This window comes from Octodon degus, unplaced genomic scaffold, assembly GCF_000260255.1.
Source record: "Octodon degus isolate 3935 unplaced genomic scaffold, OctDeg1.0 scaffold00048, whole genome shotgun sequence".
NCBI lineage: Eukaryota > Metazoa > Chordata > Mammalia > Rodentia > Octodontidae > Octodon > Octodon degus.
The window spans coordinates 5,990,579-6,003,971 of NW_004524624.1; the positions used below are offsets into that span (position 1 = coordinate 5,990,579).

A 13,393-nucleotide genomic window follows, 5' to 3' on the forward strand; every position below is an offset into this window, starting at 1 on the left:
GAGAGAGAGAGAGAGAGAGAGAGAACAGAAAGAGAAAAGAAGAAAAACACTTTGTCTTATGGGCTCTTAGCCTGGCTATCTCCTATCTACGCCTGTCTGCCTGCTATGTACACCAATGTCCTTTCCAGGGCATTGCAGAGAGCATCTTCCAGAACCACTAGCTACTTCTCAGACAGAGAAACTGAGTCCCAGAGAGGTCCTTCCAGGCTCAGCCCCAGGTCCCTGGGGGAAGCCTCCCCAGCACGGCACTGGCACTCCCAGCTGCTGAACACACTATCCAACACCATAACAAACTGGAAGCCTTTTTACACCATTGCTGAGGAAATTATTTAACTAGAAAGAATGCACTTAATATAAAGTAGGCTCTGATTTCTGTCATACTCAAGAATTCTGGTGTAGTCAGAAAAATCAAGCCTGCAAAGTGGTGTTCATGGTCATGAAATTTTTATGAATACTAAATTGAACAATTAGTGAAATTTGATCAGATCAATTAGGCAGGTGTTTGTTTCTGTCTTGAGGTTTGTGTTTTCCTACGTAAGCGTGCACCCTTTCTCATGTTCAGACATTTGGGGGGGCAGCATAAAGGCCAAGGGCCTTAGCTCTGTGTCCTCTGAGGCTAATGTGGCCAACAAAGGCTGGTGCCAAGGACTCACTCGAACAGAAGCCACCTGCTGGTTGGGTCTCACGAGTTCCAGGATGATCACTACAAGTTGAGCAGGAAAGGTTAGTGCAGTTGGGCAGTGCCCACCGGGCCCACTCCACCCACAAGCCCAGCTCAGACTTCAGCCCTCAAACCTGCACTCACTGTCTTTTCCAAAAGAGACTCCCATGACAGGTATACTTGAATTAGATATTCATCTCCATTGTACAGATGGAGAAACTGAGGCCCAGTAGGGGCAGGCCTGGCTCAGACCTCATCATCTGATGAGGCAGAACAGGAATGGAAAATTCAGGTGTCCCTCCACTTGCAACTCTTGGAGGAGGTAGAATTAGAGCCATTTATCTTTTTCTAAGGGCTCCCTGGGCCTAAGGAGGATCAGGTGCCCGAGGGTGTCTATGTGGCACAGGGAGGTGTGTGTGGTGGTGTAAAGACAGGGTGGCCACTTACCAAAAGTCTCACTTTCCGGCAGAAAATAGGGCACATTGTCATTCACGTCCTCAATGGTGATGGTGAGGCTTCCTAAGGAGACAAGCTTGGCTGGCTCAAGGTGCCTGGTGAAGGCCCGACCCAAAGAGCCTGGGCCCTAGCCGCACTCTACATCGCCCCATCAGTCCCTTTCCCAGCTCCTGATGCAGGACCCCCGCAAGGTCTTCTCTGCTCTGAGTGGGTGGGAGCATCATTCTTACACTTCAGAGAGGGTTATGCAGCTTGCCAAAGTCACACAGCAAGAGTGGTGAGCCAGAAGGGGCCCAGCCAGCCTAGGTGTATCATCCCACCTGACCACTATGTGTGTGTGTGTGTAGCTCAGTGGTGGTAGCTCAGTGGTAGAGCACTTGCCTAGCATGAGCAAGGCCCTAGAATTGATCTCTGGCTCTAGCACAGGGAGTGGGAGAAGCTATGTATCAGGCATAGTTCTTGGTTCTCATAAAGACTCAATATATGCCAGTTATTAATATGGAATTATTGATACTGGGTGTCAGAAGTGGGGCATGAATATACATTTGGTCTACAAGTATGTTCTTTGCTTTATGTTGCCTCATTAGTAACTTTAATTAGCCACCTACTGTATGCCAGGCACTGAACTAAATGCTCTGCATACATGTTTTTGTTTAACTTTCACACTGGACAGAAGGTGGACTTTGCCAGTGACACAGCTTGGAAGGGCTGAAGCCAGGAGTCAGAGCCACACCTATGAGTCCCAGGCCAGGGCTTCGCCCACCCCAAGGTCCCCATGCTGCAGCCCTATCAGCCAGGCCCCCTCACCATTTATGCTGTAGGCCTGGAAGCCGGGATCCGTATTGAGGTCGTAGGCCCGCACTACCAGTGTTACCTGGTCACAGGCCTCGTAGTCGATGGCCTCGCTCTGATTGATGTACACAGACCCGTTGGCTACTACCAAGAACCAGCCTTGACACTTGCTGCCCATGTCAACCCCGGCCTTGGTGCAGATGACGTTCATCAGCTGTATCTCCAGCTGGGCCCCAGTGTCCACATCCTGGGCAACCACCACAGCCACTTCACCATGCTGTGAGCCATTCTCAGCCACGGAGATGCCCTGCAGTGAGGCTTCGACCAGAGTGGGCGGCTCGTCATTCACATCCACCACAGTCACTCTGACTTCTGCAGTGGCCTTATACTCCTGGGTGGCTGGGTTCTCGGCACTCACCACCAGCTGGAAGAAGTCCTGGACCTCATAGTCCAGACTTATGTCTGAGGGCAGCGAGAGTTCGCCCTTGGCCCTCCCAAATCCTAGCACCACACCTCGGAGTATGAAGTTGTTGGCACCCGCCCCTGACAGGCTGAAGCTGATGCGGTTGTTGGCTTCTGTCTGGTCTGTATCCCAGGCTTCCACGTTACCCACCAGCGCTCCTGGGGACAAGGGACAGAGCTTGAAGAGACTCTGGCCAGGCATTGAAAGCCTCCTCTGTCTTAAAGTCCAGGGCTTCTGGATCTGCCCTCTGAGTATAGCTGTTGATATTATTATTGCTACTTGAGGACAGAGGTGAGATTTAAAATAACACATCTGAAGTGGGACATAATGGTGCACATTCTAACCGCAGCACTCCAGGAGGCTGAGGCAAGAGAATGGCAAGTTCAAGTTCAAGTTCAGTATGGGCAACTTAGCAACTTAACAAGACTGTGTCTCAAATAAAAGAAAATTTTTACAGGGTCCTGGGTATGTAGCTCAGTGTGGAGGCCTTCAGCCCTATAAACTCTCTCTCTCTCTCTCTCTCTCTCTCTCTCTCTCTCTCTCTCTCTCCAAAGTAAGCAAGCATTTTCCCTTACACTTCCTCACAAATTAACAGCATTAATCAGGTGTTTACTATATACCCAGCACTTCATGGAACACTTCGCACGCATGCCCTCTTCTAATCCAGACAGTCACCCAGTGCCCAGTTCTGGCACTTGATGCCCAGAGAGGGCTTACCTGGATCCCTCTCCTTCACAAAGAATTGGTAGCTGGACTGGTTGAAGATAGGCAGGTTGTCATTGATGTCCTGCAGGTAGAGGCAGATCTGAGCCCCAGGGACCCAATAGCCCTGAGGGTTTGCCCTGCCCAAAGCTGATCTGAGAAGCCAGTGATTCCTCAGCCACAGCAGAAACAGGGACTCTCGGGTCTCCTTGGATAGCATTGCCTGCTTCCAAGAGGTGGAAACAGCCTTTGAGAGGGAGGACCCTGCCCTGGTCACCTGGCTGGGGCTCACAGGCACGTGGTGGGCTCCCGAAGTTGCCTATACACAGTCAGGAAGCTCTGCCTCCTTTTGTCTCTTTGACCTTGAAACTGTCTTAAGCCCTGCTTTTCAGAAACACACTTCCAGGTGTCCCACCACAGGCCTGTCCCCATCAGCTGGACTTCCTGTCTCTCAGATTGAAGTGTTGACATCAGCTCTGTGGCTTGGTGACCTCCATTTCCTCCTCACCTCTTCTTCTTTGTCTGACCCCACAGCACCAGCCCTGTGCCCAGGCACAGCCAGGGCTTACCCTGGTCCTGCCCTCTGACGCCTGCTGCTCCGTGCTCACGGCTCCCTCTCCAGACCTGGCTGGAGCCCTCACTACTGTTCTCATGGCATGGAACAATGCCACATCGTCCCCTAACTCTGGCATGAGCATGGAGGGTACTGAGTGTTCTGGCCCTTCCAACTCATGCTGGAGGTTTGCCTTTTTCTATCCAACTATAGACTGGACACTTACAAACCTAAGCTCCCTTCCTTCAGTGAGGTGTAGTTTCTTCTCTGTCTCTTTCTCCCCTCTTTCTTTCATCTCACTCTGTGGCCCAGGCTGTCTCAAACCACCACTGAGCCTTCTCTCTGCACAGCTGGGACTAAAGATACAGAAGAATGCCCAGCTGAGACTTGTGCACTTTGGCATTTTAGGTTTTTGTTTGTTTTCTTTTTGAGGTACTAGAAATTGAACCCAGAGCCTCACCCTGAGCTACATCACCAGTTTTTTGTTTTGTTTTTAACACAGCATCTTGCTAAACTGCTAAGTTACCCAGGCTGAACCTGAACTTGCAGTTATCCTGCCTCAGCCTCCCAGCGTGCTGGGGTGAGAAGCACGCACCACGGCACCTGGTTGAGATGCTCATCCAGGTAGCAGTTTTCCGGACTGCCCCCGCCAGCTCCTGACCAGGTACATTCTCACAGCACCCTAACTCACGGGGGTGGCCAGGAGGGCAGCTCTGACTCAGATCCCTCCCTCTGCCTCTGTGTGATTTTGATCTCTGTGTCTGCACCTGGAAAATGCGGTAGCAGTCCCCACTTGCAGGACAGAATGAAGACCCTCACAAGCGCAGCGCTTCCATTTTTCCTCTTTGTAGGCTACCCTCTTTCCAGGGCAGCCAGCAGGCCCTCAATTGGCTTCTGCTTCTGCACTATTCTTGAGGCTGCACTCTCTGATCTTTATAGGAGAGCGGTAAAACCCAACCCAGTGGAGCCCAGGTCTGCTATGTGCAGCGTGCAGACTGCGCTGCACAGCCCACACCACGGCCATCGTAGAGGTGCACCTCTGTTAGTCCTTTTCCACAGCAGGCTGCCTTGTAAGCCGGTGGCAGCTTCAGAGCTACGTTCAAGTCCTCACTGCACAACTCCAGGAAAGCCACCGAATTGCTCCATGGCTAATTTTCATGATCAATAAAATGACAATAACCAACCCCTCCCTCTCAGGCCCCAGTGTGCAGTGGACCCTATCAGTGCTGATTTTCACCCCTGCTCTTTGCCTTTAAGTGGTGGGGAGCTAAGAGGGTTTCAGGCAGGAACTGAATGACAATTAAGCTAATCTTCTCCAAGTACTTTCTGTGGTCAGAATACTTTCCATTCAGTAACACCTCCTCTGACTGTCCCCACCCTGATCATACACTCGAGGGACTGAAGGGCCAGGGGAGTTGAGTGACTACCTAAGCCCCACAGCCAGACAGCCCAGTCCAGGGTTCCCCAACCCGCCACAGCACCGCAAGAGGAGTGAAACCCAGTTATACTGGAAGCAGAGGCCAGCCACCTGCACAGCCCAGGGTTGGTCATACCTCCACAGTGACAGTGACATTGACTTCAGTGCTGAGTTGAGGCACACCGTAGTCAGCCACACGCACAGTCAGCACGATGCGGCCCCCTAGGGCTGGGTCAATGGCCTCACGGTCCAAGGGCCCCACGTTCCTCAGGAGCCCAGTGTCGGGATCCACTGAGAAGTTCTGACTGTAGGGCCCAGGGAGCAGGCTGAAGAACAGGCGGCTGTTGTTGGTGTTTGGTTCATCGTTGTCATAGGCCTGGACAGAGAAGCAGGCACTGGCATCAGCCCTGTCCCTGCCTCACCCAGCAGCCTCCCCACCATCCCCAGCACTGGCCCATGGGGACAATGACTGGCCTAGAGCCAGAGCCATCTCCCGGCCTCCCTATGGTCTGGGTCTTCTATCCAAGAGACTGTGATCACACCATGTGAGAGTTCTGAGATCTTTATCATTGAGTCCTCCATTCATTGCACAATTGTCTATTGTGCACCTACTATGTGTGTGGTCCTAATCTAAGTCCTGGGAAGGAAGCTGTAAGCAAGAGGAGTTCTTTAGGGAGCTGATATGCTACTGGGAAGGGGTATGGGGAAGTGTAGTACAGACATTCAAATTTTTTAAAAAGCTAACAGTGTGCACACCTGCAGTCCCAGCTGCTCAGGAGGCTGAGGCAGGAGGATCATAAGTTCAAGGCCATGGGGCCGGGGAGATGGCTCAGTGGAATAAGCGCTTCCCTGGCAAGCTCAAGGGCCTGAGTTCAATCCCCGGTTCCGCAAAAAAAAAAAAAAGTTCAAGGCCAGCCTGAAAACCTTAGAAACTTAGCAAGACCGTGTCTCAAAATAAAAAATAAAAAGTGTTGTGGAGTTAGTCAGTGCAGAGCGCTGGCCTACATTGTTCAAGGGTCTCAGTTTAACCCTAGTACCATACACACACACATACACAAGCAGTTTATATAAAAAAAAAAAAAAAAAACCTTTGCTTATTTATTTTTATGGTTTTGGGGATTGATTCTAGGGGTACTCTCATATTGAGCAACATCCTCAGCCCTTCTCATTATTTATTTTGAGGCAAGGTCTTGCTAGGTTGCCTAGGCAGCACTTGTGCTTTCAGTCCTCCTGTGAAGCCTTTCTCAGTGGTGGGATTACAGGTGTATACCACAAGGCCTGGCTGAGCAGTAAGGCTTTTTCCATGCCAAGCCTATTACTGAGCCCTTTATTTTCTCATCATTCCTCAATGCCTGTGAATAAATCCTATGATCGTCTTCATTTTCTAAAGAGAAAACAGAGGCTCAGAGAAAGTAAATGACTTCCTCAGAGTCACACAGCAAAGCTCTGACTCCACTCCACTCAGGGCCAGCATGACCTCAAACTTGATACCTCTCTCTCTCTCTCTCTCTCTCTCTCTCTCTCTCTCTCTCTCTCTTTCTCTCTCCCTCCCTCCCTTCTTCCCTCCCTCCCTCCCTCCAGGCAGGTCTAGGCCAGTTCACACCTGGATGGTCACATGGACATCGCCCTCTTCCTCCGGGATGAAGATGTTGTAGGAGCCAGTGACCTCAGGGGGGTTGTCGTTCACATCCAGCAGGTGGATCTGCAGCATGGTGGTGTCAGATAGGCCGCCCCCATCTGTGGCCTGCAGTGTGAGGTAGTACACGGCCTGCCTCTCCCGGTCCAGTAGCGTGCCATTCCTCACTGTCACCATCCCTGAGTCCGGATCCACCTCAAAGAGCTCTACCCTGCTCGGCGTAGCCAGATTTAGCAAATACAATTACACTCAAATTTGGATTTCAGATAAACCATGGCAAATATTTTGGGATGTCCCATGCAGTATTTCCAACACACTCTTGCTATGGTTTGGACAAGACATGAATGTGCCCCACCCCTCATATAGGAAGCACGGTATATAGTGCAACAGTGGTATGAGGAGGCAGGGCCTGTTGGGAGCTTGTTACGGTGCACCCCCTTCACTCAAGCCTCCTGTGTGCTTGTGAAATCTTTGCCTCTGGTGATGCTGTCCACTCTGAAGGCTTCACTGCAGCTCAGTTGATGGATCTTACCCTGCTCTTGAACTTTGAGAACTGTGAGCTAATGAAACCTCTCTTTATAAAGTATACAGAATCAAGTATTGTTATAGGAGCCAGCTATGGTAGCATAGGCCTGTAATCCAGGCACTTGAGAGATTGAGGCAAGAGGACTGCCACAAGTTCGAGGCTACCCTCAGCTACATAGTAAGTTCAAGGCCAGCCTGGACTATATAGCAAGATCCTGTTTCTTTTTTTTCTTTTCTTTTTTTTTTTTTTTTTTTTGCAGAACCGGGGATTGAACTCGGGCCCTTGTGCTTGCCAGGGATGCGCTTATTCCACTGAGCCATCTGCCCAGCCCCCAAGCCCTGTTTAAAAAAAAGAAAAAGAGAGAGAGAGAGCTGGGAGATAGCTCAGTGGCATAAGCACTTGCTTGGCAAACACATGGGCCCAAGTTTGATCCCTGGTACCGCAAAAAAAAAAAAAAAAAAAAAAAAAATCAATACACAAGTATTATTATAGGAACAGAAAACACACACACACACACACATATATATTTTAATTTTTATTTATTTATTTGTGTGTGTGTGTGTGTGTGTGTGTGGCCAGCTCAACCCACCAGGGGGCGGGGCTGGCTGGCATGTGGTGCTGGGGATTAAACTGCTGTCCCTGGGCTTTGCTAAGCTTGTTCTAAGTAGGTGCTTTAGACCACTGAGCCATCTCACCAGCCCCAGAAAACACATATATTTTTTAAAAAATAATTCATTGCTTTTCTGAAATATTGATTGATTGATTTTTGGTACTGTAGATTAAACTCAAGAACTTACACTTGCCAGGCTTATGCCGCTGAACTATCTCCCCTGCCCCAATATTTCTGAAATTTAAATGTAACTGAGCTACCTATATTTTCTCAAGATATGCCAACCCTTTCATGAGGCAGAGATGTGAGTCTGTGCCTGCTTTGTCTATCCCCTACTGTCACACTAAAACCTTACCCGTTCCCTGGGAGCAGGCTGTAGGTGATGTTGCCCCATGCACCTGTGTCTGGGTCTTCGGCCTGTGAAACAGGAGATGACAGGATACTGTTTAGATACAAAGGCAACTGCTGCCTACCATGCAATTCATGGAGGCAGGGCTGTCCTACTTCCGGGCCCAAAGGAAAGACAGCCCACATCTGGATTCACACACAAGTGCCCTGCACAGTGTGCTCTCTCTCTCTCTCTCTCTCTCTCTCTCTCTCTCTCTCTCTCTCTCACACACACACACACACACACACACACACTTTGCTGTGGCTCAATCACGTTGAATGATACAAAGACTGAAGCAGCCCACTGTTCCCAGATCTGCCCTTCTCCACATTAGCCTCCCAACCTAGCCAGATGCATCCCGTGTCACTCACATGTATGCTGTTGGTGACCTCAGAGCCTGTGGCACTGTTCTCCAGCACACTGAGGACATACAATCTCTGGGGGAATGTGGGCCTATGGTCATTAATGTCTCTAAGATGGATGGTCACCATGGCAACAGAGAAGTTCCTGCTGACCGAGTCAGTGGCCACAACCTGAACACAGAAGAAGCAGCAATGTTGGGGCCTGGCTGCCCCATGGGCCCCTCCCCTCAGGACCCCACAATGAGCGCTCCTTACCTGCACCAGCATCACACTCTGGTTCTCGTAGTCCACCATCTCTGAATTTCTCACCAGCACCTGCACTTCAGCTGAGCCCACTGCCCTCCCAGGGGAGACACTGAAGGCTTCAGCGTTGGGGCCCTTCAGGGTCAGCAGAAAGGTGCCATGGTTGCCCTGTAAAGGTGGGCTGTTGAGTAGGAGTCCCAGTCCCCTGGAACTTGCCCACTCATATCTTTTCCCCAATCTCCAGCTGCAGGCTCTTGCTTCAGAAAACCCTAGCCAATGAGGGTGCAAAAAAGAGCTCTTTAAACAAAGATGACAGGGTCCTATAGGCTGGGCTTGTCACTTGTCTCTGCAAATATGGCATCATCAAAGGGGGATTTCCCATAACACTGCAGGTCCCAGGCAGGACTACAGAGACACACTCTCCTCATTTCCATAAGCTATTCCTGGCAGCCTTCCTTACTAGCTACCACTCAGCACCCACCACCTACCCTCACCCAACAATCACTCCTCACCCAACCCCACCCTTCAGTCACCAGCTCCACACAACCTAGTGCCACCAAGTATTATCCTCCACTCAAAATTCTATGTCAAATGCTCATCACCTAAAACTACCAAGTACCACCCATGGTTATCATTCAGCTTCACCCAAGCTACCTACAATCTAGTCTCAATTTTTATTTCAGTCTTCCTTCCAGCCTAACATTCAGTTCACTCTGGACACAACACATAACCCTGCCTTGCATCTCCCGACACCCAGTATCACCCAAAATTACTGCCCACCCAATACCAGCACCACCAGAATCCATATTCAACTCAGTGTGACCAACATCCAATACCGACCCCACTCAACACTGCTCCCTAGCCAATACTACCTAGCATCACCCTGAGTACATTACCCACAATTCAACATCACCCAGCTTCTCCAAATATCACCCAACAATTCCCACCTCCCACAGCTCACTGACCCATTACCATCATCTCTTCTACCACTGCCTCCTCACTTCCCTCCCAACCACTGCCCATCATTATCTCCTTCCATGCCCCCTTCCCCTGCACCTGCCTTGTCTGGGTCATAGACGACCATGGTGAGATTGTCAACAGGGATGCGGGTGGAGGCATGCTCATCCACATAGGCAGTGAAATTGTCTTGGGCTTCTTGGGGGGTAAAGGAGCAGTCTTGGAGGACGCAGCTATAAAACTCCGGTTTGTGGTCATTGACATCCAACACTGTTACTGTGACCCATGTGCTCACCTTGGCCTCTTGTCCATAGATATTGAGATTCTTCTCCATGGCCTAAAGCACAGAGCAGAGACCAAAGTGCAGAGAACCAGTGCTCAGAAAGAACAAGATCAAAGGTCTGAGGTTACAGCATGGAGGAACCCTCACTCACCATAACCTCCACCTGCACTTCCTCATTCTCATCTAGGAGTTGCTCACGGTCCAGGGAGCCATTGACCCTGATGATGCCATTGTCCCCAATAGCAAACCATCCAGGCCTCGTGGAATCTGCAGGGAGGCAAGGAAGGCAGTTGCTTCCAGAGGCTCTGACAGAGCCCCAGCCTCCCGCTTGCTCCAGACTCAGCCTAGGGACCCTGCATTCTCACTGGAGATGCTGTAGATTATCACATCATTGATGCCTCTGTCTCCATCCACAGCCTGCACCGTCAGCACCGGGGTGTTCTGGAAGGACACCGAGTCAGTGCCTCTGACCCTCCTCTCCACTGCCTCTCATGCCCACCCTGAGCCCTGCAGGTACCCAGTACATACCACAGTTGCATCCTCATACACAGAGCCTGAGTAAAACTCCCTAAGAAACTGGGGGTCCAGGTCTGGCTGGTCAATCACGGAGATGGACAGAAAGACAGGCTGGGAGCAGTGTGTGACGAGGGTGTTGTTGTACTTGCCGCCTGAGTCCTGAAAGGAGAAGGGCCTTTTATGAGCCAGGGCCATGGGTCCACAGGCCTGGCCTGGCATCACCCCTACTCACGCAGGCCTTCAGCTCCAGCTGGTAGAAGGGACTCTTGCTATTGTAGTTGAGGCTGTTGTTGAGCACAATGGAGCCATTTTCCAAGATCTTGAAGAGATGCTCGCTGTCTGGGGTACTAGGGATGACCTTAGCAGAGGACATATTCAGGTCAGGATCCCCCAGGATAGTGCTGCCCACCTGACCCTGCCCTAGAGGACATAGGTTTGAATTCTGGCTCAACCATTGATCATTCATGCAAACTTCACCTCTGCAGCCTCAGCTCCCCTCTCTGGGAAGTGGAGCTGGTGAGGCTATTTTCCACATTGGAAACCCCATGAGATAAGCCAAATCGGGAAGTGGAGCAATAACTAACGAAGATTTTTTCTGATAAAAGGACTCATGAATCCCTTACTGTCTATGTAGCCTTGGACAACACCTAGGCCTGGGGCCTAGGGAGATGGCTCAGCAGAGTAAGTGCTTGCCTCGCAAGCACAGGGCCTGAGTTCAATCCCCAGTTCTGCCAATAAATAAATATTAAAAAGCCAAGACCTACGATCTCTCTGAGCATCAGTTTCCTCTCTGTAAAGCTGGAAGTGTGTTAGCTACCACAAGGTGAGACATTAGCTTTCATCAGAGCCCAGACAGGTGCAGGAGGGGCAAGGAAAGATCTGGTCCAAAGCAGGCAAAGTCTTTTGGCAACGGCACAAAGTGAGGTTCCCGTGGAAGTGGGGTGGGAAAGCCAGAGGGAGGTTTAGGGACAGGTTGGGCCTCAGCATGGGTGACTCTCAAGGACCCTGTGGGTTGGTTGCCTGTGGACATGCTGCCCCCTGGTGGCCGGAAGGAGCAGCCAGGCGATGAGCTCACCTATTCCCGCAGACTTTCACACTCACCTTGTCTATGTAGTACTGCACCAAGCCCCCTGAGCCAGTATCTGGATCGGTGGCCACCACAGAGAACACCACGGAGCCGACTGGCAGAGTCTGAAAGGAGGGCGTTGTCACCTTTGGGCCGAAATCCCTCTACTCCACTCCTGAACTTGTTTCCTCAACTATCCCAAACAGATAATGTGCTCCCAAGCAGGTGAGGGAGCCAGAGGTGCCATGGGAAAGGAAACAGGACCCACGCTGTCCTTCTCTCCCTACACAGCCTCACCACCTGATGTGGTTTCCTCCTCTTCCTCTTCCTCCTCCATGTTGCAGTCGGGGATTGAACCAGGGACCAGGCACATGCTAAGCAAGAGCGCCACGCATCTCCAGCCCTTTCCACTTTATTTTGAAACAGGATCTTGCTAAGCTGCCCAGGCTGGCCTTGAACTTGTGGTCCTTCTGCCTCTGTCTCCAGAGTCCTGGAGATTATTGGCTTGAGCTGGCTTCTTAGTTGTAGAGCCTCTCAGGACCAAGGTGAAGGAACATTCTAGAACCCAGCCTGACTACCAATTTCCTGCCCCAACATCCACACCGGCTCACTCGAGCTCCCAATTCTGGACTTCTAACTGTGTCCTCCAGGCCTAGGAGACTCTAACAGAAGGGATTAGTTTCTGCACCCTCCTCTGCATTTTTGCCACTTCCTCAGGCAGCCAAAGATGTCTCTGAAGATCATAAATCAGACCATGCCATTCTGCACTTCAAAGCTCCCCAGGTTCCCCAGACTACCTAGAACATGGTCCTGAGAGCTTCCACAGCCCTCTGAGCTCAGGCTGCCCTCCCCTGTCTAACCCCTCTAGCCCTGCCCTCTATCCTCTAGCTACCTGGCCAGCCTCATTCCTACCTCAGGGCCTCCTCCCATTGCTGTTCCCCTGCCTGGAACGTCCAGATGCTGCCTTGTGATTCAGGTCTCTAGTCAGAAGTCACCAACCCTGAGAAGTCTTTGTGACCTTGCTGAAAAAAGCAGCCACTCACACCCACCTTCTCTCACTTTGTCCCCGCTTATGGTCTTCATAGAACTCGGTGCCGTCTAAAATAATCCTGTGCATCCTATGCTTCATTGATTACTGTGTGTACTGTTCCCTAGAATGTGAGCCCCGCAGCGTGCCAACTAGAGAAGTCTTGCTGGGTGGGCAACTTAAGCACCTAGGACAGTGCCAGGCACACAGGCACTAGGTCGGAGCGTGTCACGTGACATTCCAACCTCTACCAGCCTCCTCAAAGGCCTAGTGCGCCCCTCTCCTACCTCTTTGCATGTGGTAGTGAAGATGCAGGAGTGATACTGCGCTCACTGCCCAGTGGCTACTGGGAAACTTCCTCCTCCTCCCCAGGCCTGTCTTTCACTTGGGGCTGCCCACTCGCTGAAATGCAGACTTAGTCAACCAGAGCACTCCAGACCTCCCCATTGGTTCAAGGATGGACACATGACCCGAAGTGAGCCAATGAAAGGCAGCCTTGGAGTTCAGGCTGGAACCGTTAAGGAAGAGACAGTCTCTCTGTCCAGGGTGTAAAATTGGTGGGACGTTAGCCTGGAGCTATGAGGAGACATTTTTATAACCATTTAAATTTTAGAACTGCTTCCTACCCTCACCCCCATCCCCAGGCCGGAGACAGTAAGAGAAGCAGAACTGTGAACTGGAGATGACACAGCTTGAATATCAACCACGCCTGAAGTCAGAAGCACCTATAGATTT

At 51.0% G+C, this 13,393-nt stretch overlaps 1 protein-coding gene across 4 annotated transcripts in view; it reads right to left on the reverse strand.

Moving 5' to 3' along the window:
- The window catches only part of Cdhr2 (cadherin related family member 2), a 37,073-nt gene that overhangs the window by 5,557 nt on the left and 18,123 nt on the right, over positions 1-13,393 (reverse strand). For all 4 annotated transcript variants that reach the window (XM_023716593.1, XM_023716592.1, XM_023716591.1 and 1 more), the window contains 15 exons: positions 11,667-11,756; positions 10,798-10,923; positions 10,578-10,724; positions 10,415-10,490; positions 10,201-10,316; positions 9,870-10,103; positions 8,822-8,977; positions 8,576-8,737; positions 8,172-8,233; positions 6,648-6,891; positions 5,181-5,420; positions 3,090-3,159; positions 1,925-2,530; positions 1,109-1,180; positions 654-703 (listed from right to left, as the gene is read on the reverse strand). In XM_023716593.1, coding sequence (XP_023572361.1) covers positions 654-703; positions 1,109-1,180; positions 1,925-2,530; positions 3,090-3,159; positions 5,181-5,420; positions 6,648-6,891; positions 8,172-8,233; positions 8,576-8,737; positions 8,822-8,977; positions 9,870-10,103; positions 10,201-10,316; positions 10,415-10,490; positions 10,578-10,724; positions 10,798-10,923; positions 11,667-11,756 — 2,451 coding nt within the window. The remainder of the gene's footprint in view (positions 1-653; positions 704-1,108; positions 1,181-1,924; positions 2,531-3,089; positions 3,160-5,180; positions 5,421-6,647; positions 6,892-8,171; positions 8,234-8,575; positions 8,738-8,821; positions 8,978-9,869; positions 10,104-10,200; positions 10,317-10,414; positions 10,491-10,577; positions 10,725-10,797; positions 10,924-11,666; positions 11,757-13,393) is intronic.